General features: G+C 40.5%; 1 protein-coding gene across 5 annotated transcripts in view; it reads left to right on the forward strand.

Annotated features, from left to right (window-relative positions):
- LOC149265710 (increased DNA methylation 2-like) overlaps positions 1 to 26,932 on the forward strand; it is a 106,769-nt gene extending 79,837 nt beyond the window's left edge. For 4 of the 5 annotated variants that reach the window (XM_089429706.1, XM_089429714.1, XM_089429718.1 and 1 more), the window contains exons 2-3: positions 24,870 to 26,065; positions 26,225 to 26,932. In XM_089429706.1, coding sequence (XP_089285832.1) covers positions 24,955 to 26,065; positions 26,225 to 26,499 — 1,386 coding nt within the window. In that variant the 5' untranslated portion in view covers positions 24,870 to 24,954 and the 3' untranslated portion in view covers positions 26,500 to 26,932. Of the gene's footprint in view, positions 1 to 6,620; positions 6,830 to 24,869; positions 26,066 to 26,224 lie in introns of those variants that run through there. The other variant, XM_089429710.1, reaches the window with a different exon arrangement.
- The last annotated feature ends 200 nt before the right edge of the window (positions 26,933 to 27,132 follow it).

The following is a 27,132-nucleotide window of genomic DNA, read 5'->3' on the forward strand; positions in this document are numbered from 1 at the left end:
CCATAACATATTTGCCACCTCGAGATACCATCCTAAGTCCATCTGGAACCTAGTGTATCCAATCTCCCTCACTGCATGTGTGGTGTTAGCCCCACTAGCAACATGCATTTTTGAGTTGATATTTGTATGATAAGAACATAGCTCTAGTCCCTGTCATGTGGTGCAATGCCCTGTTATCCACAAACCATGCACCACTGTCCTCACTCTCAACAACACTATTCCTCGAAAGATAAGATACTAAGATGAATTTCCTCTCGAACTTTTCCAAAAACTAATCAACCTCGGATGATGTAGCTACCTGTCCCTCGTCCTCCTTCTTGCCTTTCCTCTTACTTGGACATTGGCCTGTATAGTGGCCAAACTTGTGACATGCAAGGCACTTGACTTTGCTCATGTCCTTTTTAGAAGTAGATCCCTCGCTTCCCTTTACCTTGTCTTTGCCCTTTGTCGCAAGAGCAACATTCTCTTCATCTAACCCACCATGTTGCACACCACTCTTGACATCATCCCACATCTTCCCCAATATGGAAGATTGTCATGGGCAACTATCCGAGCAATGAAGGCATCCCATTTCTTGGTAAAACCACTCATGGTTGATTTAACCAACTTCTCATCAGAGATGGTTTCACTCATGACTGTCAACTCATCTCTTACTTGGATGACCTTGGTGAAGTATGAGGATACAATGTCAGTTTTAGTCAATCTTGGTTTGACTTAGTTTTTTCCTCAACATCATCTTCCTGTTTTTATTAGTGCTCTGGAAAAGTGTTTGATCAAGGTTGCCAACATCTCAAAGGCATAAGTATTCCTCGAAACATGTGGAATAAGGTAGTATTTAATAGCATCGAGAAGGAGCCTCTTGGCCTTAACATTTCTCTTGTTAAAATTAGCCAGTTTTATTGGATCAATGGGTACAGTAACCGCCCTCTCAACAATGTCCCGCAACTCAAACTCTTGAAGCACTAGTACAATATCCTTCTATGGGCTAAAGTTTTCAGCCCCACTCAACTTATCTTACATCCTCAACACATATGACATGACTTCAACAACCCAACACAAATCTGTCCCAAGGGTAAACTACTCCCTCTCAAGCACACAACCCTGTTTAAATTGTTGTTTGGTCCCACACAATCTTGTTAAATTACAGTTAGGTCATTGTTTCTTAGCAAGGCTGCTCACCACTACTCTGGTACCATGTAGAAATTTGCACTGTAAATCCCTCTCGGTTTCAAGTTTGGTTTTCACATCAAGTTTAATGCACTTCCCCTCATTATTAGCAACTAATATAAACTTGAATATAAATATCAAAAGGAAACACAAGAGGTCTACTCTACTTTTCACATTTGCTGAGAAGTAACACAAACATTCATGAAATTAGAACACTAAAATTTTTGGTCAAGCTGACCTTAGAAAAACCTTGAAGGGAAAACCAACGATGAAGGGAAATTTTATTTTTCTCAAGAGAAATTTGTTACAACATTACATAAAAGCAAAACAATCAACTTATATCCCTAATTTCTTTGCTCAGAACTCCTTAGGAAATGTGTTGTAGCCGTTCCTTAATAGCTCCTTAATTTTTGTGCATAGATAGCCTTGAAATTCATCCTTGAAAGCACCTCAAGTTATTGCTCTGATAGTCTTGAAGTTCATGCTTGAATCTACCTTGAAATCCACATTGACAGACCCACAAAAATTATGCTTAGGTTGCCTCAAAATCTGCGCTCAGATAGCCTCAATTTCCACGCTCATATTCTGGTCATGTTGCCTCGAAATCCGCATGGACATATGCAAAAAAACTCTGCTCAGGTTGCCTCAAAATCTGTGCTCAGGTAATCTGTGAGGGAGACTTGGAGAGTAAGAGCAAAACTTGAAGGTTGATTCAGTATTTGCATCAGCTGTTGCTACCAGTGATCTTCATGCTACAACTTGTTCAGATTTGGGTGAACTTACTCATTCTCTTGATCTCTCATTGTACTTTTTATCTCTGTTGAACAATTGATATCTAATAGAAGAAGAATCTGGTTGGGTTTCCCCTGTGGGTTTTTCCCTGGTCATTAGACCTAAATTCTCTGTCTTATCTTGTTCTTGGATGTCTTCAATTGTGCATTTGGTTTATGTTCTATCTATAATTGCTTAACTAATACTGCAACAAAAAGAAGTTTTGGAATAAGTAATTGTTATGACATAGAATGTCAAAATTTTAGCAAAAACTAGACAAGGTTTGTATGAGTTGTTAGTCATGCTATTCGGCCTATGCAATGCACTAGCTACGTTTATGAGATTATTGAATGATAAACTGTGCCCTTTTATCGATTTACTTGTTATTCTCTGTTTGGATGATATACAGGTATATAGTGCTACCTCGGAGGAGCACATCTCACATTTGATGCAACTGCTAGAGATGTTAAAGAGGCACTAACTGCTAGTAAATCTCAAGAAGTATGAGTTTACCACCAAGAATCACACCTTGTGGGGTTGAGGATTTTCCCCACACTAACCCAGGTGTGCAAGCAAGGCAGCTAACAAGCCCCCTTCTCGCTGACTTGGTGGGGTGACATGGAGGTCACATCGATGCCACACAACTTTGTCACTAGCCATTGCCAAGTTGTGTGGCATGTTTTTAAGCCATGTGACAGGGTGATGATAGATGGAACTATAGTTGTCGTGAAAAGATTTGTCTGCTGGGCCTGTTAACTGACAAGATCGCTCACCAATCACTGAGTCCTTAGATGCTCACGAATTATTGTCGGGTGGTAGATCAATGGTTGGGATCAATCGCAGGGGGCTCTCGTGGTTTGTGTTTAATGAGTAGGAGGGCGCACAATTGGGTTTTGTGACAAATTGCCTCTCTTAGATCAACGACTATGAACGATTGCAGTGGGGTGGTGTCTCCTCTCAGATGAATACCACCACGGGGGGGGGGGGGACAATATTGTTGGTTTTATTGAAATGGTTCCGCCGTAGAACTCTGGCCACCGTTTGTTAAAAGTTGAATAGCAAGCCAATGGTGCAATGACCGATCCGATGTGATGTGGCCCGTAGACCCCACCTGGATTGGAATTTGATCCAAAATGCATATAACGGGGAAAATGCGGCAAAACTAAAAAGAGGAGGCCTGGTGGGGCACTGCGCACAGGGTCCTGACAGTGGCCACGTGAATTCCAATGTAGGCTCCCATGATGATGTGGACTTGTATTATGTTGACATGGCAGTGCCACATGGGCTGCATTAGATGTCACATGGTAGTATTGTGATGATGTGGATTCGCGTGATTATGATGTGGCAGTGCCACGTGGGCTAGACAAGAGCCACATGTACTTCAATGCTAATGTGGCCTTAATTAATTGGTTAACTATTAGAAGGGCATAACTTTCGCTCCGAGAGTCTAATTGAGATAAAATTTATATCACTAGAAAGCTCTCGACGAGTTGAACACGATGATGGCTTTTGTTTTGAGATTTGAAGAAGTTGTAAGAAGAGGATTTTTGTGACCCCATCTTCATAATAGACCTTGGAGATTGGGTCAATTTATTAAGTGACACCTCCCATGACCCGAGTTAGTACAAAGGGGTGGGAGGTAGTGTTATGGTGTGTCCCTCTCTTCAGGCCAACATTTCATATTTTTATTATTTTCAAGGAAACAATTCAATACTTTAATTGTTTACAAGATTTGTCTCTGCCAGTCGTGGTTGCCACCTTAGCCTTTATAGTTATGATGACACATACAAAAATAACGGGTAGAAAGGCGAGACTGTTACATATGATCACAAAGCTACTGAGGTCATACAATTGTCTTAAGGTCCTTAGGAGAGGAGGTCAATATGACCACATTATCCACAATTAAGAGTAATTCATTTAGGACATAGTGTAGAATGTAGCCATCATCAACATGGGTGTTCTTTCCAATGTGTGTTGCCAACTCATTATTATAGTTCCCGAACAATGTCAATGTTGGGCAATCCTTCTTGGTCCCATCAACCTAACTATTGCTCAATGCTCAGATAACTCTCTTAATATCCTTAAGGACAATAGGTGGCATGAGGGGGGTGAGTAGGAGGGAAACAATGATAAAGTGTTTAGTCAATAAGTTATAAATGGATGTAACATGTGAAATCCATGATTGGTAATCAAGGTAGATGGATGAGATTCTTTCTTAGGGAAGAGGGTACACCAAAAGGATTTAGGGGAGTGTGGAGGGCTAAGAAAGGTCACATCCTGTTGAAGGAAGAAAGCCTAGTTTCTTCTGCTGTATGAAACATTCATATTGGCATCGTGCAAATGGAATGATAGGTAGGTCACGAATAAGGACAAAATGGAGATTTATTCATGGTCATGCAATGTTTGTTATACCAATAGTTCATTGGTCAATGACCTTGGGTTGACTATGGAAAATGGTATAGGGGTAAGAGTCTAGGGTAGCTTCCCAAAGAGCTTTTTATAGTAAGTCATATTTGGCCATAATAGTATTTAGGGAAGAAAAGTCTGTGAAATGGGGAATACAATGGGGAAGGTGGAATGCTTAGGCATTAGCATACTCGATATCATAGTCAATTATAGTGTGTGGGAAATTGAGTAGACTAGGGGGATGGGAAGTGGGGTGCCTAGTATAGTGAATGCTAGGATAGCACGATCAATGATAAGAGTAGGGGAGAACCAAAGAGATTTTGGGTATGGTGGATCAAGGCCTAATTAACAATGACATAATGATTAATCAACAATGCTAGCACCACAATTATGTGGAAACCAAATGTACGTATTATACTTTGGAGTACAAGAGAGTCCATTGAGAATGATGAGATCATGGGGTTCACTAAGCTAGAAAAGGCGTCTTCCAAATGTAATGATGGGATTATACCATTAGTTGACCTTCTCCGGATACCAATGGTGATTGGGTTTATCTCATGGAGGCAAAGTGCATCCTCAACTCAACTTTAGGTCAACAATTGTAGAGTTCTTGTCTAGGTGTTGAAACTAAGTTGCATGAAACACTGAAACGTATAGAAGTTTCCGAAATGTGTATGGATGGAGATGTTACCCCCCAAAAAATGGAAACTTTGCCCAAAATGTCATATATATATATATTACAAATAAGTTAATGTCATATTATCTTGCAAGAAAAGAAAGAATGAGACTCATAAATGACATTTTAGAAGGAAAACCAATCTATATTAATTTTCATAGATGATTACATGATGCAAAAATCCAAAATTGAAGGTTCCAAAAGCAACCTTTATACATGAGGCTATTATTGAATGGTGTTGTTATTGATGCCAATGTACGCTATTGAACACTCTTAATATTTGTCTAATTTGTCATCAATTGGAAGCTCCATTGGTCAAAGCCCCTGGAAAACCCTAGAAGCCCTGTGTTGGTTGAGGATTTTGAAGATGCAAAGCACAATGAATTTGCCTTGGAGATGTTCATCATTGATAGTCTTCGCCGTGTTGATTCTGTTGGTGTGTGGAACGCCACGAGAGGCCTCACAGTTTGAGAGATATGACAATATGAAGACGAAGCACTCAATTTGTGGGCAAAAACCCCAAAGTATGATGACATGGCAACATTATATTGGATATGGCACACTTCATTATGAAAAGGAGGATAATATTATGAAGAAGAGAATCTAATTAATAAGGTCAACTATTATTTTCAAGTTTCACCATGATCCAATAATTGGAAGAGAAGTCAATTTATTTTTAATGGTCCAAAATCCAAAGGGAAGGCTTTTGGCTCCAAATAATTTTAATATTTAATGAATTTTTTCCTCCTAAAGTAGAAATCGCTCCCCTCAATGATATCTCCTCAAAACTATATAAAGACAACTTGCTTCCCTTGCTAAGGATGTATCTAACGCTGATCATAAGATACACAAGATCTGAAAACACTTGCGACCAAGGGTTGACATGCAAATCATAAGAAGAGATCAAAATTCTGAAGTCTTTAGCTAAACATTTATTTCTTTTGTGGTATGGCCATTTGCTGGGCTATTCTATTCTGGATTCACTGTAGCAACTCGTCTCATTCAGGAAGTAAATATTTTGAGTTAAGAGCTACCGTTTATGGAATTTCATATCTGGGTTCTTTGACCCTCCAATCTCTGTGAATTTTCTGAAGCACAACAAGCAGCTTGTTGGACCAACACTATCCATTCAAATCGATTGCTCACCTTTCTGCATACTGATTGATGCATTGGACTGTTAGTTGTTTGCATTTGAACTCAATCTGTGGTTTGTAATGGCTATTATCTGCTCTCTGGATTGCCACAAGGTTTGGTCTATTCACTCCACGTAACTTGGTCAAAACAATTGACAAATGAATGTTTAGTTTATCAATGTATTGAAAATGTCATGCTAAAGTGGGTCAAAGTGTGATTTACCAAAGTCAATGTGTAAGTGCTAATTCAATGCAGGGCAATTTATATACACCAGAATCGATTTATTATAAAAGGATAGAGTTATTCTACTGTATTGACTTTGACTTCATCATAGAATAAGATCAATCAGAAGGGACAAATATATTGTTTATCATTAAATTTTGTACAGAGCACCATTGAAGCATTACAACAGAACATTCGACTGTAGTTGACGGAGCACAGTTTTGGGTTAGTAGAGAAATTGTACAGAAAAATTGATCATATATAAGTTTATAACGGTGAGGTTTTGGACAGAGAGCAGCTGTATTCAACATTAATGCATACTTTAGACTCCATATGGCATAACATAGTTCTAAGGAGTATATACAGCATGAGACAAGTAGATTGTGTTGACACATTGACGAAGTCGTGAAGCCACGAGTTTTACCTGGACATTTGGATAAGCATCATTCTATGGTAAGTGGACTCTTATTATAAGCGGAATATGTTGTGTGGAATATGTTGGTTCAAGACATAATATATTTATTGTATTACTTTTCATTTTGTCCCTCGGTTAAACAAATCAGAGCAGATCAATTTGTAGCTCTGTTATTTGAAAGTGAGAATTTGTAGAAGGGCATCTTAAATGGATAATTTGTAGAACTCTCGAGTCTCAATTTACTATATGGTTTGAGGGTTTTTGGACTCAATTTTGGTCCAAATTGGAATTTGAAAGAAGCACAACAATCAACATTTGAAGGTGGATGCTTCAGGTGATGCATAGAATCAATTTTGTATATAACAACCACTAGCACCTGTAACATTAACTGTTGAAGAAGTTCTCTACAACAATTGAAGAAGTCTGGAAGGGTTTCATTATCTATTCAGATTATTGTTGAGCTAGGAATGCAAGTATACATTGATGTTACTCCCAAAGTTTGACAAAGTGTTGGTATTTAGAGCATGTGACAAATTACGATTTGACAGTGACATTGCCTTGTATGACCCTCATGTATTAATGAGCAAAATTTTGTTTAGTAGAGCTGGTTAACGTTGTTTACTGCTAAATTAAGTTATGGTGTGTTATATTTATGCTGGAAGTTTTATATTGACTTATGTTGCTTATTCATAGAGCCTGTAATTGACAGTTGGATTCAAAGCTTTTCAGTGATATGAGATGCTTGAGACAAAGTCATTGGCAGGGTTTGGCAGAGAGACATTAAATTGTGGAGCTAGGGTGTGATACCCGAGTAAATAAGGCTGTTGTTGTGACAGTGATATGATATGGCAGTGACTCAGATGTTTGACTTAACAGTGACCTTGTGATAGTAATCTTCATAAGAGTGATCTTCGTTCGTGATAGTGATCTTCATGACAGTGTTTTGGATATGTGACAGTAACCTATATAGCAATAACCTTTGATATGACAGTGAACTTGGAAGTAACCTTATATGGCAGTGACCTTTGACTATGACAATGACCTTGACATTAGCAGCAGTGGCAGTGTAGTAGTGTTGTACAACAGTCAAATTTGGTATTGGGATTGAACAGAGATGAGTTGCTTAGCAGCTAGGGTTTGATGTGCAGATTGAGCAGAGACAGATTTGATTAACAAAGTTTGTGTTGCAGTTCTTTTGTACTGATATCAGGCATAGGGGGATCCAGTCTGAAAATTGTGAATGTGGTCCGTCGACTGATCAGGGTGGCAGGGTGGTGCAAGGTAGGAGAGTGGGGTCTCCTTCAGGTTGGATCCTGAGAACACTTCAGGGCGGCAATGTGGTGCTAGAGGAGGTTGGAGCCTACACAAGGTGTTGGAGTGTTTGTCTAGTTGCAGCTGGTAAATAGGTTGTTGGAGCATCCTTCGGGTTGGAGCTTGAAATTAGAGCGTTCTCCCAGCTATAGTTGGTAAACAGGGCATTGGAGCATCCTACAAGTTGGAGGCTGTAAACTAGGGGGTTGGAGTCTCTCTCAGTTGGAGCTGAAAATATCGATGTACATTTTATTGAAAGACAAATATTAAGAAGCGTTTGGTGGTTTTTGTCCTGGAGGGGTTTCCACCAAAAAATCTCTGTCTATTGTCTTTATTATTGTGCATTCTTGAATGGTGTTGATGACTGTTTATATTTATCTGATGCTAATAATAATTAATGCTTTGTGAACTTAAAAATATACTAATTGATAAGAAATATTGATTCACCCCCCTCTCAGTATTTCCAACAACTATATGTGCTAAAATTGAAATAAAACATGAACTGAAGACAAATGTTGACTACATACTAGTAATCATAATAAACCTAATCCTCATCAACAAAAATATAACAAGATGCTTGTCCAACAAAAGAGGCAATTCTACTAGTGCTTCTAGTTCCTCTTGAATCACCACTAATATCAAGATCAACAAGATGGAGCTCTAAGTGTAGTTTTCTTTAATGAAATTAGCTTAGGACTGAAATAAACTATATGAAAAAATGTTTGGGCCATAGAAGGGATCCACACCCTTCTTGACCACTTGAGTGTGCCTGAAACAACCACTTAACTCGTTGAAACACTACAATTTTCGGCCAAAATGGCCCCGAAATGCTGTGGATGTACTGTATGGTGTTTCGAAATCGCAAAACATCGGATGGTATGCCTAATGGCATTTTTGGGAAGTTTCGGCATTTCAATATGTTTATGATACTGATACACCACCTAGGAAGGCATTTCGTGCAACATAGTGTTGAAATCACCTAGAAGACTCATATCCCCCATGGAGTAGTACTAAGATCTCTAAACCTAGAAGACTCATATCCCCCGTGGAGTAGAACTAAGATCTCTAAATATAGGTCAAGGGAGGGGTCATTGTTAACACAAAGTCTAGTAGGCCTAGTGCAAATCCTCACTCGACAGCCTAGGTCTTATGGCAACAAGAGATCAACCAACACTGCCATCTTAGTGTCTTCTCTCCAGCTTTTTAGTGGTGGATATTATCCCCACAAGGGGGAATTTCCTACAAAAGATCATGAGCAAGATATCCAACTAAGGAGGGCTCAATGATGATGCAAGGTCTAATTATTGAAGGAAAAGGTATTGGCCAAGCCTTGAAATGTTGAGATAAGAGTCGCTTAGAGTTCAAGTACTCTTTTCTAAGACCTTTGTAATTTAGAAGAAGGTTGTACTAAGTTAGGGTTTTTATGATAGGCAGATTTAGGGCATACAATGGCATATAACAACTTGAGGAAATAGCCAATGAGTGATAGGATCAACAAAGGAACAAGAGCTGGCAAGGTGGAAAACTAGGGTTAATCAAACAATGGTTTTAAATGGCTGAAAATGCATATGACAACAATTAAAACATCAACCCTAATGTTGGGGTGACAACATGCAATTAATGCTAGATTTTGCCCTTTTATATTTATTAAATGCAATCCCTTTCAATAGGGCAATAACAAATGGACAATAAATTGCTATTAAATGTAGATTTAAGGTAACCCTAACCCTAGTTACCATAAATTGAAGAGAAAAAGAAGAAATTAAAATGTCCACCACAAGCTTGTCTAGTGCCTTCTCAATTGGGCAATTGAGTCAATGATGGTGAGGTCAAAGATAGAGGAACCTAGATGAGGTTGGGTGAGGACTAAAATTCCTCTCTTAGAAACCTAGTGACTTTCTCTAAATGGAGATTTAAGATCAAAGGCGGCATACAAAAAATTCCTTAGAGGGAATCTTGAAAGATTAATTTTGCAAAGCATAAAGAAATAAGAGTTCACAAAAGATTTTGCACTTTTTAATATGGCACAAAGAAATCCTAATTTCAAATTTGCATGGAAAATGGAAGAAAATCAGCAATAAACTTACACCATTCAATCTAGAGTCACTTCATCAATCCAAGACAAGTCTCCTCGTGCAAAAATATCCAGTGTTCCATGGGGATGTGCCCCCCGGGGGTCGAGTTTCCTATTTCCCCCGCGCTCCGGGGACTTGGGGACGAGAGGGGGTTGTTTCCCCATGCTCCCAAAAAACCGGGTACGCAGGGGGACTTGCCAGGGGGTCATTTCCGAAAAAGGGGGTTGTGGGAGGTTGAGGGGGGTTGTTTCCCTTTGACCAAATTCGATTTTTTTTTAATGATTTTTAAGGAAAAACTGTTCATTATTGATTTTTTTATTGACTTTTATAATTTATATGATAATGATATTCATATCAATGATCAAGCCCTGCCTGTCCCCATAACCATTTTACTTAGCCCTTGTATTATAACAGTTTCCCACAACAACCATTCTAAGACCACTGAGAAGCAAAGAAAGTGATTGAAAGATAGGATATCCAACAAACAGAAGGCAGCTCTGGTCATGAAAGGAGTGGAGTTGAACCATAACCTATGTCACAGCGTTCGACGAACTTGAAGCTTCAGGTTCGAAATTCGGCGAACCTGAAAAAAAAATTTGAAGTTCTTTCAGGTTCGCCGAACTTGAAAGTCGAACGTCAAGTCGAACCCGAACCTCATCGAACTCCATCGAACCTAATCGAACCTAAACGAACCTAATCGCGAACTTAAAACTTTTACCGTTTGAACTGCTCTATCTTTGTGTTCGGCAGCAAATGCACTCTTCGAAGTTTCATAAACACTTCTGAACTGCTACTTCTGCAACAACTAGGTTGACAACTAGTCCCTTCACTGTCGGGTTGTTACTCGCTTCACTGCTAGTCTGCTAGAAATGAAATGATAAAAATTGAAGGGTGAATTGGTCTTTTGGACATAGGTGAAAAATTCACCAAAAAAAGTGATTCAAAACCCAAAATGATATATCAGCCGCAAGGCTACAATATAGCAGAAACTAGAAGCACAACTAAATGTCATATATATTAAGTAACAAACACTGAATCGAATTTAACCTAACTTAGTTAGTATAAAGAACGCTCATCTGAGAAGAGGTGTTAATTTGAAAGCCAGATTTCCATGCTTATCATTTCTTTTTTCTGTTTATTGACTGTTTGTAGTCATTGCTGAAACTAGGCACACATAAATGTCATATAAATAAGTAAAAAGCATTGGATCAATTTTAACTTATTTTAATTTAGTATAAAGGATAAGCGTCTGAGAAGAGGCGTTAATTTGAAATCCAGAGGATTTCCATGTTTCTCATTTCCTTATTATGCTTATTGGCTGTTGGTAATCATTGCTGAAAGCAATGTCTTTAAATTTCCTATTTCCACATAACAGTAAAAAACAATAATACATTTTAAAGTTTATATAAAACTATTGATAATCAAGTGCATGCATTTGCAACCTGCTTAAATGTCTTCAATCCATCCACCATTGTACTCAAAACTAGTGTTTTGTTCTCTTTAGACAGTGACATCCCAAAAATTTCCATGAGATAAAGAAATTGCATTCCTTCTTCCCAAAATAGTTGGGAAGTCCAACCACTTTGCCATGAGGTCTCTTTCAAGAATTGAATTGATACTTCTTTCAAAGAACTCAACAAATAGCTCCAATATACTTCTGGTCTGTGTAATGTTTTGTTAGTCAATTATTTATGTGCTTGTTAGAAGTGGAAGATAGTGTCCTTCGCAAATATATCTTACTGTTAATTTTGGTAGAATGAGCCTCATATGGGCATCTTCAATTATTATGACAGCATTATTCATGTATGTTTACTAATAAGAATTTGTATTCATGTGTTTATGGATCGATTTTGAATTTTCTATTATTTTGTCATATATAGATATGTATATAAATAAATATATATTGAAAAATATGTATAGTCGAACCTAATGCCGAACCTCGTTCGAACTTGATCGGAAAATTCGAATTCGAATCGAACTTAATCGTTGTCGAACTCGAACCGTGTGACATAGACCATAACATAGTGCAAATAAGTAGTGCTTTTCTGAGTCCACTGTCAACTATCAACTATCAACTACAAAACAAAAGCTCACCCTCTTATTGGCAACATTGTCTGTTTGAGAAATGCTTTTTTGGTAAACAGATGATTCACAACTCCACTTATTTGTGTTATGGAAAAGTGATGTTCTGAAAACTGTTTAGTGTTGGCATTAGGATAAATTATTGATTTTTAAGGAAAAACTGTTCATTATTGATTTTTTTATTGACTTTTATAATTTATATGATAATGATATTCATATCAATGGTCATATTTATCTTTTGTATTTTTAAAAGTTTGTCGATATTTTCTCTGATGTTGCCAATAATTTTCTTTCCAGGCCCTTGGTGATATATTTGCCAACACAATGTTTGCAATATTGTTTAGATAGAACCAAATAAGACCACTAAATTTGGTTACATTATTATGCCTTTCATTTCTATTTTTTGGTCTCCAACCCTTTTCCTGAGCATCCATGTCCCTCCAATCTATCTTAATAGAAAAGAACTAGTGGCCATACTAAAATATATTCTCGCAGATAGACTCAAGCCCTGCCTATCCCCATAACCATTTTAACTCAACCCTTGTATTATAACAGTTTCCCACAACAACCATTCTAAGACCACTGAGAAGCAAAGAAAGTGATTGAAAGATAGGATATCCAACAAACAGAAGGTAGCTCTGGTCATGAAAGGACTGTTGCTGAACCATAACATAGTGCAAATAAGTAGTGCTTTTCTGAGTCCACTGTCAACTATCAACTACAGAACAAAAGCTCGCCCTCTTATTGGCAACATTGTCTATTTGAGAAATACTTTTTTGGTAAACAGATGATTCACGACTCCACTTATTTGTGTTATGTAAAAGTGATGTTCTAAAAGCTGTTCAGTGTTGGCATTAGGAGAAATTATTGATTTTTAAGGCAAAACTGTTAATTATTGATTTTTTTTTATTGACTTTTATAATTTATATGATAATGATATTCATATCAATGATCATGCTTTGCAGCTTTTAAGTTTTCGTTTTAAATTTGTTTCAGTGATATGATTCATCGATTTATAAATTATATTTTATATTTATAAGTTTTTAAGACTCTGACGTCCCCCCACGTTTCCTTAAAATTGGTGGGGAGCTTTTGCATAGGCCGCTCCGAGTATCCTCGCTCCCTCGCTTCCTTGTCCTGGAACCTTGGTGGAACATTGAAAATATCCCTTCCAGGACAATCCGCTCCACCAAGATCACATTGCATCCAAGAGAAAAGAACAAGAGAGCTAGTGTGCACTTCTTAAAAGAGAGAGAAGTGATGTGAAATGTGATAATTCAAAATGAAAGTGATTCCCCTATATTTATATGTGGCTAACCAAGTTATTTTTCATTAATTTACAAGTAAAATCCCTAAAAGCTTACTTGAGCATTCAACTAGGCCTAAAGGTCACAAACCGACCTTAAAATAGCTTCAAAACATGATAAATACATCAAAATAGCCCACACGTGTGGGAATAAAGGCTCTCCATGATGATGTCATCCTCTCAAAATGGTCAATCTCCATCAAGCAAGTGACAAAGAGGTTCATGAGTGTTCCTTACTCCAATAAATCATAAAAGTGCATAGGTATATCTCCAAATAACTCCTACACCATGATGTCATCTCCAAGAAGGCTCACATTACCTTGCTAGGGCACATGGGGGTGATTTGGTATACTCTAAGGTAAGCGTTGGCACATGGGTAGGTTGCACTAACCCTCCCATGTCATCTCAGTGATAACCATCCTCATCTGGTCTCTGGAACAAGGCAACGTCCATTAAGCAGGGTCAAGGCCAACCTGGGGGCATCTTGGTTCCATTTGGGCACATCATAAAACAAGCCATTGCCTTGGCTTCTTGGTACAATGTTTCAGCGTTTGGAGGTGTATCAACAAGCATACAACCATGTGGAATCTTGTCAAGGTCCAACGTCTATCTCATGAGGGAAATGTTGGGGCTACAAGGTCATCTCTATTCTCAACAATGGGTAAAATGTCCTTTGAAAGGTGTTGGATAGTGTCAAGTATCCTTCAAAAGGATCTTTGTTGCATGAGTGATGAACCCATCTAAAACATACCCTTAAGATCAAGTGAGATCAACATCGTTAGGGACAAAAACCATTAAGGTATCATTGTGAGCCATTCTCAATTTTAGGGGCATAAAAATAGTTCACACAAAAATTGCCTTCCAATGTCTTTCTAGATTAGGGTTTGTAGGCAAGTTATCACACTTGTGATAGGGATGGTCATACCTCTAGCCCTATTAGGTGCTTCCACTCCCTAAGGGGAAGGACATATCACATGTAGACCCATCAATCTATATGTGCATGTGATAATGATGGTGATCGAGTGGGCAAGACTTCAAGGAAGATGGCCATAGCCATGCTATCGGCTAGAGGAGGTCCAACATCTATGAGTACTATAATGAGAAGAGGGAGAAATCGTGGAGGCACAAATTACCCCTTTCCTCGGCCTACTTTTTTCACCCCTTCGGTGCGCCTTTTACTTTGATGATTTATCTTTCTTTTGTGCATAACTTAGGAGTTCAAGCTTGCTTTGTACTTTTCCAGTACCCCTTAAAGATGTAGCAATTTATTTCTCATCAAGGTTGGGACATTCAAGAGTTCTTTTTAGATGTAACATGGAATGCTACAGAACTGGGTGATGGCTAATGAAGGTGATAAAGCTCATGCTAGGCTTTTTCCCACATGCTTACTATGTCCCAGCTATATTTTGCCTTTTTCCTTTGTTTAATTATGGCTATATATGCTTTTATCGTTCTTTTAGCTGCATCAACCTCTTGGGGAAAATTTTTGGGCCCTGACAAAGATGAGGATATAAGGTGCCAACCCCAATGACAAATGAAAATCAACCCAAAGAATGAATGTGGATAATAAGGGAAACATGGAATGTGGTAAATATGGGGTACCTTGGGCATGCTACTTCGATTGATGCCTCCTATCAGTGCCCCTCCCAAAGGAAAGACCTTAGGGGAGGTCAAATTGGACTAGGGGTAAAGGATAACCTTCTAGGTGAAGCATGGGAACAAGGATACAATCAAGATCGATCAATCTTCCAACTTGATTTGTGATCCATATTAGTATTCCCCAAAACATTAAATGAAAGCACATGATTACAAGAATGGTTAGTGTACCTTTGATAGATGACTCACCTTCATTCAAGAAGCTTGTCAAATGAGAGAGAGCACTGACTGGAGCATAAGTGGAGAGCTCTGATGTAAAGTTATTTGTGGGCCATCATAGGGTTGTTGGTAGGTTGATTGCTAAATGAGGAGAAAAAAAATTCTCTTATGGGTTACCCACCTAATAGTCACCATCAAAGTGAAGCATGAAGCTTAAGGATGTAGCGGCAATTAGCATATAGCAATAAAAATATCTTAGAGAGGAGAATTGGAAAACAACATATAACTTATATCAAGTAGTTAAGTAGGTGTTTGGGCTCTCCACCCACAATTTATGTGAACCCACTTTGAATTGGACCAAGGGAATGCAAAGAGCATGATTCTAGTAATGACACATGTATAGAGGTTAGACAATGAGGCCATCCCTTGATTCCATGTAATGCTTTGGATTGAGGGCTATCTTTGGACATAACTCACTTGGTGGGTTCATCCGAGTGACTTTCTTGAATTGCCTATAAATGTTGTTTTGAGTAATCCTGTTGAACACCTTTCTGGTGGGTAAGAGGTGCATTGAGGGAGTATTTGAATAGGAGCAGTTTGTTCATTGAAATACCAATAGAATCCAAAAGATAGGAGACCCTTGCAAACCAACATTGTGCTTGTTGGGGGGGGGGTTGGTAGCCAAAGCAATGTATAGTTTCAAGACAAAGGGGACATGCACCAAACTTTACATGAACAATGGGTTGAGTAAGTGTTTGTTCGCATTTGATCATGCATCAAAGTTGTGATATTCCCACTTAGCAACATTGCTAAGGGAAATATCAGTTTTTGGCCAATTTGAATTGATTCACATTAGCGCTTAGAAAGTGTGGGTTTAGAGGCCCCATATGTATTTTTGATCAAATGTGAGCCCAAACATTAGAGGATGGAGGAGAAAATCGAGCCACTAGTGGTATTGGGGGGCCACTCATAGAAAATTGCGGCCCACATGGGCAACACACTCCCATTGGAGCGAAGTTGGTGGGGGAAAGTCGAGTTGGGCCCACATGGGCAACACACTCTCATTGGAGTGAAGTTGGTGGGGGAAAGTCGAGCTGGGCCCACATGGGCATCTTGGAGGCTCTTTGATAAATAGAGCAAGAGGCACTCATTTTGGTCATTCATTCATCTATTCAGAAATTGTCTTTTGACATAGCACGCTTGAGCTAAAGCAAAGTCTGCAACGCTGTTTCGCATATGAGTGTCTCTGAGCAGAGATCTCAATCCTTACTTTGGTGGACTTCAAGTGCCAACCCAAGGAGGGAGTCCTACCTATACCAGTTCGTATTAGCAACAAGGAGTGCGAGTTTGTGGAGATGATTGGCAACAACATCATAGGGATTGTGCAGTGCTTGGAGGAGGCACGCTTGGAGGTTGATGAGTGAAGGGAGTTAGGGGCTGAAACTTGAGGTGGAATCCGGGGAAGTGTTGTGGGTCTTTTCTAGCGTTTTGGCGGAGCAACAAACACAACATTTGCTACAGGTTACATCTTCTGGTTGTGGAGGAGGGCCAAGTAGTTGGGGGTCAATTTTGGAGTGTCAAAACTAGGACAAACCCTTTCTGGATTTTTTCTGGGGTTATTAAGGAGAGGCCAAGATTAATTCAGCAGAATTTTCTGCGCAGATTTGAGGAGTCAAACAGGGGCATCAACTCAGCCAGCAGCTAGAGGAGCGAGGGGAAAATTGGGCAGAAATTCCAAGGTCAACATTTGGCCAATTCCTTCGTGGGGTTTTGTGGGTTATTGGTGGAAAGCTTGGGGTTAATTTCCCGGAATTTTCTGAGCACTTGAGGAGGCCCTAACAACAGTTCTTTGCAGCCAACAACATATTTTTTGGGTAGTTATAGCGCAAAGCCAGGAGAGAGGAGGAACAAATTTGAGAGGGATTTCTTATTGTTCATTTGGGCTTAGCTAGCTTGCCTTGAGCAAGCCCAAGCTCTCTTTCCAACACTACATTGTACCCTCTTATTTACTAATAAAATGGCTTAGATCAACGCAGTTCATGGAGATTTCTGGTTGTTAAATGTGTTGTAAATTTTTGTATGAGTTTCTGCTATGTTTGCTTGTTTAACATTGTATATTTCCATTAGGAATATTATAGTGGTATCAGAGCCATAATCTTGGCTCAGCCTGTGGGAAACCCTTCGTTCTATGACAAGACCAAAAAAAAGAAACTAAGAAATCATGGGATCCAAAGAAAGGTTAGAATCAAACAACATGGCGGTAACCTTGAATGAGGTGATTAGGATGCAACAAATGATGATTGATGTGGGGGAGAAGTTGATTCATTCCACAATTGGGAATCCGGACATGATTGCAACTGATGTGGAGTTATTGGGAGCAAACTGGAGGGCATACCAATCATTGGGTCATGGCATTCAGGCGTCCCTCTCTTTTTGGGAGTTCTGTGAACTAAGAGGCATGCACAAACCAATGGAGATTCAGTGGAATTTTGCGGGGATGATGAGGAGGATTAAGGAAGAAGACGAGAGAGTAGTTCAAGGAGCCATGGTTGGCAAGGAGACAGTTGAGCATACACTCGTTGATGAGATGCCATCCGTTGTTGAGGTATCCATTGATGAGGTGCCGGGAGACATCTCCATTGTTGATGAGGAGCCAATAGGTACAGGGGCATCCAGATCTATGACAGAGTTGCCGGATGACAGTCACCTACAACTGACTGGTGAGCATATCTTGCATGTTGGGTTGTCTATGGAGGAGCAGTTGGAGGATCATGTTGATCTCATGATGGAGGAGGATGTGCAATGATCCTTTGGGCTAGCCATTGATGAGGGGCAACATAGAGACCACACATTGGTATTTCAACATAGTTTGCTTTAGAGGTGCACTGACAGGATCTATCGCGTTATCAGCCCATCCCTACGCATTGGATTGAGAGAGGTAGAGTTGTCTAGGCATACCAAAGGGGATGACCAAGTTAGCAGTACTGTTGGGTCACCTTTACCCATTGGAGAGAGAGAGACAAAGCTATCTAGTCAGATCTCATGTGTTGAGCTGGGTAGCGGGATGAGACGATCGAAGTTGCACAGATTGCAATATCCACATGTTGGGGTTGTTCTATGTTCAGGAGCTCGTGCATTCGATCCCTCTCTTGGGGTTGGATGGCGAGAGATTCTGAGTTGGTACCTTGTGGAGTGGGCTATGGAGATGGTGGTGGACCTGGATGTAGCTCAACAGGAGGTTCCAGGCATTAGGGATACCGAAAGCCTAGACTAGCATTGGGATCAGGGTGGGACTACCTATCATTTCCTAGATATGCCGATCGACTACAACATGGATGGTATAGATGACCTAGCAGTAGCACAGAGGACGCAGAGGAGCAGTGCAGTGGTAGCATCACTGTTGACACATAGGGAGATTCACTTCTCGGATCCCTTAGGGGGGATTTGGAGTGAAGATCCATTCATCGACGGGTATAGTGATGTGATGGTGGAGGTGATGATACCGATTAGGTGTAGGCCGACACGTAGAGACACAACTCTAGGCCATCACATCTAGGGATGTGTGGAAGCATCTAGTATTGAGTAGTGGAATACAGGTGGACATGGAGATGCATGGTGGTATACTGAAGTGTGTTGGATCACATTGTGGAGTAGGAGTGCCTTACATCACATTGAGTACACGCGGGGAGTGACTGGTGCCTCGACGCAGACAGGGATTCGAGGGAGTTATCAATAGATCCGAGGCAGAGAGAGTGTCGTCCGTAGGATCACTCTTGAGCATTCCGACAGACTTTTGATCATACCCTTTGGGACATACCTGCCCATCATCCTCCAGTGTTGCTTACAGTCACAGAGTGTTTGGTTGTTTCCCCTTGACACTCTCCATTCAGGCAACAGGGCATGGGAGGCTCACCCTAGACAGTTGGATGAGACACTGCGTGTCATGAGCTGGGAGGAGACTCTCCAGTTGAGACCCTTGGTAGGTGCACGAGTTGTTGGATACAGGCTTAGGGATGGCGTGGTTGATAGTCAAGGTAGCATATGTTCCACCCCTGAGCTCACACTTGAGGGACGGTAGATGGTAGACTTTGTCTTCAGGAGGGTACCCAAACTCCGAATAGTGTCTAGGTGTATCGTCAGGAGTTGGGATAGCAGATTTCTCTGCGTGGTCTGGCAGGAGAAGGGTAGGTTCGCATGTGTAGGACATACTCCTGATACTTGGGGTCCACCCAAGGGATACATACAGGGGTCAGAGATGAGGGCCTGATGGGTTCGAGTAGGCAACGACGTTACGCAGTGACATCTTGTGAGGAGTGGGAGTTATGAGCTCCTTGTATGTTTGGGGGATCCAGGGATTCGGTTGGCGGGTGGATCACTCCACTTTGTGATGAGAAGGGTCATGGAAGAGGATGATCCAGTTCACTTTGGGTTTGACACATGGGGGATCACTAAGACCTCCACTGCATTGTGAGGCAGACGGTAGATGGTAGACTTTGTCTTCAGGAGGGTACCCAAACTCCGAATAGTGTCTAGGGGTATCTTCGAGAGTTGGGATAGCGGATTTCTCTACGTGGTCTGGCATGAGAAGGGTAGGTTCACATGTGTAGGACATACTCCTGATACTTGGGGTCCACCCAAGGGATACATACAGGGGTCAGAGATGAGGGCCTGATGGGTTCTAGTAGGTAACAACGTTACGCAGTGACATCTTGTGAGGAGTGGGAGTTATGAGCTCCTCGTATGTTTGGGGGATCCAGGGATCCGGTTGGCGGGTGGATCACTCCACTTTGTGATGAGAAGGGTCATGGAAGAGGATGATCCAGTTCACTTTGGGTTTGACACATGGGGGATCACTAAGACCTCCACTGCATGGTGAGGCAGACTTGTCCTGTTATGGCTCAGGGTTGAAATTGGCAGTGGAGGGGTAGATATTGGCATCATGGAGATGCTCGAGCAAGATGAGCTTGGCTCTCATAGATTTTTCACCACTAGGCCTCAGGAGGGGAGGATACAGTCCGTGCACGATGGGGAGTATGTCATAGTCAGAGTAGCGCAACATCAGCATGGTGGCAATGCTGTGTGACTAGCAGGGAACCAGAGCATCACAACTTTTCACAACTCAATAACCTTTAGGGATGAGCTGGCTACTACAGGGGGGGATCATGCAAGTCTTCCATTGGGCTTTAGCGAGTCACTGATGTAGCAGGGGACTTCTGGTACTTGCATCGAGCAGGGTAGTGAGTGGAGCGAGGGGAGCTTCATGTTGGACAAGATGGCCTGGGATCGTGGTATTAAAGGATTCTTTCATGACAGGACAGTGTAGTGGTCAGGGATGATTCAGTGGCACATTTGGGACCCTGGCACAATTTGCAATGAAATTGCGGAGCAACAACTAGAGAGGATGCTTGTTCAGACATTGCTTGAGGACAAGCAATTTTTGGTGGGGAGGACTGTGATATTCCCACTTAGCAACATTGCTAAGGGAAGCTGAGGGAAATTTTAATTTTTGGCCAGTTTTGAATTGATTCACATTAGCACTTAGGAAGTGTGGGTTTAGAGGCCCCACATGTATTTTTGATCAAATGTGAGCCCAAACATTAGAGGATGGAGGAGAAAATCGAGCCACTAGTGGTATGTGGGGGCCACTCATAGAAAATTGCGGCCCACATGGGCAACACACTCTCATTGGAGCGAAGTTGGTGGGGGAAAGTCGAGCTGGGCCCACATGGGCATCTTGGAGGCTCTTTGATAAATAGAGCAAGAGACACTCATTTTGGTCATTCAATCATCTATTCAGAAATTGTGTCTTTGACATAGCACGCTTGAGCTGAAGCCAAGTCTGCAGTGTTGTTTAGCACACGAGTGTCTTCAAGCAGAGATCTCAACCCTTGCTTCGGTGGACTTTGAATGCCAGTCCAAGGAGGGAGTCCTACCTATACCAGTTTGTACCAGCAACAAGGAGTGTGAGTTTGTGGAGAGGATTGGCAACAACATCATAGGGACTGTGCAGTTCTTGGAGGAGGCATGATGGGAGGTTGAGTGAAGGGAGTTAGGGGCTGAAAATTGAGGTGGAGTTTAGGGAAGTGTTGTGGGTCTTTTCCAACATTTTGGCGGAGCAACAAACACAACATTTGCTACAAGTTACATCTTCTATTTGTGGAGGAGGGCCAAGTAGTTGGGGGTCAATTTTGGAGCATCAAAACTAGGACAAACCCTTTCTGCGTTTTTGTGGGTTTATTGAGGAGAGGCCAAGATTAATTCGGCAGAATTTTCTGAGTAGATTTGAAAAGTCAAACAGGGTCCCCAACTTAGCTAGCAGTGAGAGGAGTTAGGGGAAAATTGGGCCGAAATTTCAAGTTCAACATTTGGCCAATTCCTTCATGGGTTTTTGTGGGTTATTGGTGGAGAGCCTGGGGTTAATTTCCTTGAATTTTCTGAGCACCTAAGGAGGCCATAACAATAGTTCTTTGCAGCCAACAACATATTTTTTGGGTAGTTTCAGCGCAAAGCTAGGAGAGAGCAGCAACAGATTTGAGAGGGATTTCTTATTGTTCATTTGGGCTTAGCTAGCTTGCCTTGAGCAAGCCCAGGTGCACTCTTTCCAATACCACATCGTAACCTCTTATTTATTAATAAAATGGCTCAGATCAACGCAATTCATGGAGATTTATGGTTGTTAAATATGTTGTAAAGTTTTGTATGAGTTTCTGCTATGTTTGCTTTGTTTAACATTGTATATTTCCATTAGGAATATTACAAAAGTAGAAGGCTCTAGAGTCTGAACCCTCTCAATAATAGCCTAGTTTGAATTGAGCAAAGAAGGCCCCCAAACCTTTGACTTGTAATGAATAATGGGTCAATTGATGGAGTCATGAGAGACATTGTACACTATTTCTTAGCAATTGTGCCAGAAACATTGTCTCTCGAGTAGAGTTAAGGACCCATAGCCCTTGTTGACCTGAGGTTGAAGTGCATGCCTCAAACTGAAATGGGGCCCTGCGAATTGTATCCCCAAGTATATATAGGCAATGGTGATCTTGATCTTGCCGTATGAGGAAGAAGTGATAGTTTGAGAAGATATTTTTCGACCCATTGAAGACAATAACCTTGGTTTTACCTAGGTTGATTGACAATTGTTGAAGGTCACAAAAAAGGGCCAATGTGAGAGTTGCAAGTGAAGAATTATAGGATAGAGATTGAAAAGGGTATGTTCAATCATGCTGGTTCAATAATTGTTGGGATTTGAGCTAGCCTCGATTTGAAAATTAGGTGGATGATATGTTGGGAGTTGGGACCAAGCTCATGGAAAACCTTGGGAAACTAGAAACAACATGGTTAAATAGATCAACAATGTGGGAGTTATAGTAGTAAAAACCATAACCTTGGGAAACTAGAGTAAACAACATGAGTAAATAGATCAACAATGTGGGATTCAAGGGAGCAAAAGCCATGCCTAAGGAACTCAGTTTGGATGCCTTCCTCATTAGTTGCCCTACTTGTGCTCATGACTTTCATTGTGCTATTGATGTTATTATAGGACAACAAGTTGGTGTTTGGGGGTGGGGGTGGTGTTGGGGGAAGTGGAGTATGGATGGGGTCTTGCGTAGGATTATCATAAAGGGAGAATATATGAAAGAACATGCACTAGGGGTTTAGATATGAGGGAGAACACTATGCTTGGGGAAAAGGCGCAAGGGTTTGCCACAAAGTTTTGCGAGAATGGTGGAGGTCTTCATGGGGCAAGAACCAAGAGAAAGGGGGCACAGGTGGATTGCTTGATGAAATCAGGTAAGGATCAAGAGCAGTGCTCGAAACAAAAGAGCTGTAGCGAGAATCTCATATTTGGCTAAGGCTCTATTGAGGGATGAGAAGCCGAGGAAGGAAGATAATTACAAACTCTTTGTTGAAGTGGATAATACTAAATAGTACATGGGTGAGGGGGGCTTGTTAGGTGGGGGTGTTGTGGGCATAGGGGGAATGAGGTGTTGGGTGGGGTTGGTGGGGGAGGGGGAGGGGGAGGGGTTGTGGGTGGAGGAGGTTTTGAGGGAGAAGGAAAGGAGTCATGGCTTGCAAGGGGGGAGGAGGGAGAGATATGTGAGGGAGAGGGGAAGAAGGCATTATTGAAAAGTGAAGGATGTTGGTTTCAGCTTAAGCTTCTGAACTTTAAGGTTGGTGAGTGTTATTACACAAATGAGATGACCTTATTTAAGGGTGCAGCTTTTTTGGGGTGCACATCTTAAGTGTACAGTTGGATGGAACATTGAAATTATTGTCATTAGAGGAGGATCACAACTCATTCTAGGGATTTTGTTTTAAACTCCCGAATAGAGATTTAACATGGAGAGAATTAATGCTCTCCAATGAACCATCAGATTGGTATTATGTTTTCTCAAGGATTGTAAGGCAGCTCATGGAGTGCAATCCTTTTATCATAGGCACTGCTAGCATTTCTTGAACAATTTCGATGGTGAGATTTTTGTATGTGTAGGACATGGAGGAAATATAAAGGGAAACAATGGAATAGTACGTGAATATAACATCGTGGAGAATGTAGCTTCTGTAGAACATGGCATGTCATGTAATCTCTTTTTATGAAACGATCACATGCATGGATTGGATTATTTTCTAATTTGTTTTATACTTATTGTAGATTGGGACTGAAGATAGGCTATGCAGTACTTGTCATGTGGACGTACATGCCAATGTATTAGGGCTATCATCTCAAGTCAATGAAAAGATTAGAGTTATCAAAATTAGGATCAGGTTAATAAATTTGAGTTTGTATTGCCAAGCCTTATGAAATTTTAGGGAAGGAGAAACTATTAAACAGTTATTTATGTCCTGGACTGTTCATTGTTGAGATGTCTTGGAATCATTGGTTTTTGTTTGGCTATATCTCAACTCAAAAGAGGCAAAGTTTAACCAGATTCTAATGATCTTCTCTGAAGAATTACAATGAGTATCTCTATGTTTGAAGTTCAAAATGAAAAATAATGACTTCTTTAGAGGCTTCTAAGTTATAGACGAGAGTTGTTCCAGGATGCATAAATATATACAGAGAAAATTCGAAGGCATATTGAAGTGTTCAAGAGCCTCTATGTATGACAGGGTTGGCCCCTTTTTCTTGTCCGTTCCAACTTATATATATATATATATATATATACAGGAGAATCACACAGCATTTCTTGTGGTAAGTTACACTAATAAGTTGATATGTGGATAAATTTCATTTTAATTTTGTCTACATTCCAAACCTCAAAAGATCACATCGACAATAATTTAACTTCTTTCTTTTGAACAAATGGAAAAGGGGAGACATGGTAATTCTTTGATCTGGAAGAGTTGTACATGGTAATTCTTTTACTTCTTTGTGACATGGAGATGCTAATGTGCAGGGTTCCAAAATTAATTTATTTATACATCATTTTTATTGCGCTTGCAATGGAGTTTATATTTCACTCACATCCTTTTTTTGTTTTCCTTTTCAAGGTGCAAAATCTGGTTGAGTTGAGGTTGATGCTTCCACGTCAAAGCAGAGAAATTGGAAGGGGTCTAAAGTTTTGTGAAAGTTGAGATGCACATGATGGAAAATGATCATTGCATGGACGCTATCCAACAATATTCAGTATCACAAGGTCATTTTATATCTCAACCTGCTGATCTACCTAAACCAGTGGTTGGCGCATCATCAAATGATCAGCGATTTTTGTTAGTTTTTATTACGGGTAGCTACTTTGGGCCAGATCTGAAAGATGAAGTGACAAGAAAGTCAGCCTTTCAAAGACAAGCACAATGTCTGCCTCCATATACTTCTGATCAGTTGAGACCTTCATTCCTAAAACTGTCAGAAATTGAGAGCATATATTATTATATTTTGAGGAATGCACACCCAAGTGCTGCAGTGAAGCTCCAATCTCTGTATAAGTTTCTTCAAGGTCATCTTGCTCCACCTTTCAAGGAGGTACTTGAGGATGATCGACAATTTACAAACATATTTCCTCCAGAATTGCATACACAGTATAAATTTAAGAGAAGGTTCAAGGTCTTTGAGGCTGTAATTTTCGTAGATGATCCAGATATTTCATACATAAAACCAGAACATTTAGAAAGGTTCAAACGTCTGACTGGCTTGAACGATTTGAAGCTAGATAGAGAAGAGGCACAGAACTACCGTCATAGTTATGGGCCAAGGATGGATAGAGATGAAGCCCGCCAAACTCAAATTCATTCTAATGCAGCAGCACAGGCAAATGTTGAAGATAGTAGGCCACTGGCAGCTGTTGCAGATGATAGGCCACTCACAGCTGTTGATGATAGTGGGCAACTGGCAGCTGTTGCAGATGCTCTGCAGGATCTCAAAACGACTAGAAGAAGAAAGGCACCCACAAAGAAGTCAAATATGCCAGCCTCAGTTAGACCACCAAAGGCCTCAGTTAGAAGACCAAAGGAGGAGAAGTCACGATCGAAGTACCCAGACAATATGAGTACAGCTGTGTTAATGGTTACATCAGCTCCTACTGTAGAACAATGGAACACCTCTTCAAATCACATTAAACCATCAATTGATTTTACAGGGACAGCAACAGCTCGTCAAGCTGGCCCTTCAGTGGGGCTTGTAGATATTGGTATTTGCGAGGATGCATACTTGTTCCGGATAGCACTTCCGGGTGTCAAGAAAGATCAACGTAAATTCTCTCCCTTTGAATGGCATATTAATAATGGATACAATTATGGTGGATTCCAGGATAGCGGGATGTAGATGGATGAATTTGTGTTTCTACATGTTCAGATTAAACAGGTTAGTTCCTAACGCTGTATTGTCTTTGGTATTTTTCATGACACAGGTGACTTCAGTTGCGAGGTTGAATCTGATGGAAAGGTGTTAATCAGAGGCACTACTACAACAGGAGAACAAAGGGTCATCAAGAACTCACGTACATTTTTCATGAAAACTCAATCCTTGTGCCCACCTGGGCCTTTTACGGTATCTTTCCAGTTGCCAGGTCCAGTAGAACCCAGGCAATTTACAGGCAATTTTGGTTCTGATGCCATTTTAGAGGGGATTGTGATGAAGCAGAAGGATAGGATGAACTCTGCTTATCTGGTCTTCCAGTCCTGAATATTTTTTTATCTATGAACAGTCTCAACTTATCAACATCCAGAGCAATTGATTGCTGAAATTGAACTCGTGTTTGAGTTTTCTCCTCTGTCCTGTAGTGGACAATTTCCTGTAATTTAATGCCATTTGCTTGTCTCATTATAGATTGAGGACTCTGCAATCTTAGTGTTTCCATTTAGATTGCAGTTGATCTCATAGAATATCAATCACTCATCTCGTTGTAGAGTGTGGACTATGCAGTCTTGGTGCTTCCTTTTAGATTGCAGTTATCTCACAAAATGCCTTTCTGTAGGCTGCCTGACGGTTCTCAGTTGTGTAGCCTTCAAACATAGGATATATTGAAATCTTGGGAAGGTGATCATTTGTCAAATCCAACTACATTTGGTAGCAGAACTTGACAAATCATAATAATCTCCTCTGGCATTTAGTTCTACTCTCATTTTGCAGAATGCGACAATTCTATGAGCCATGCAGAAAGTTCTAAGATTTCTTGTTAAATCTAGGTAAGCAAAGCTTCCTGTAAATTCACCCTTAATGCCTGTTTATTTCTGTTGTACTTATTTGTTCTATACTTGAAATTTCACGAGAGCTTATATAGGCCTATGGTAGTGTTCCGTTCCCTTATTGTGCACT

Source organism: Pinus tabuliformis, chromosome 6 (assembly GCF_031772625.1).
Source record: "Pinus tabuliformis cultivar Carrire ecotype Pingquan chromosome 6, CPIR1, whole genome shotgun sequence".
NCBI lineage: Eukaryota > Viridiplantae > Streptophyta > Pinopsida > Pinales > Pinaceae > Pinus > Pinus tabuliformis.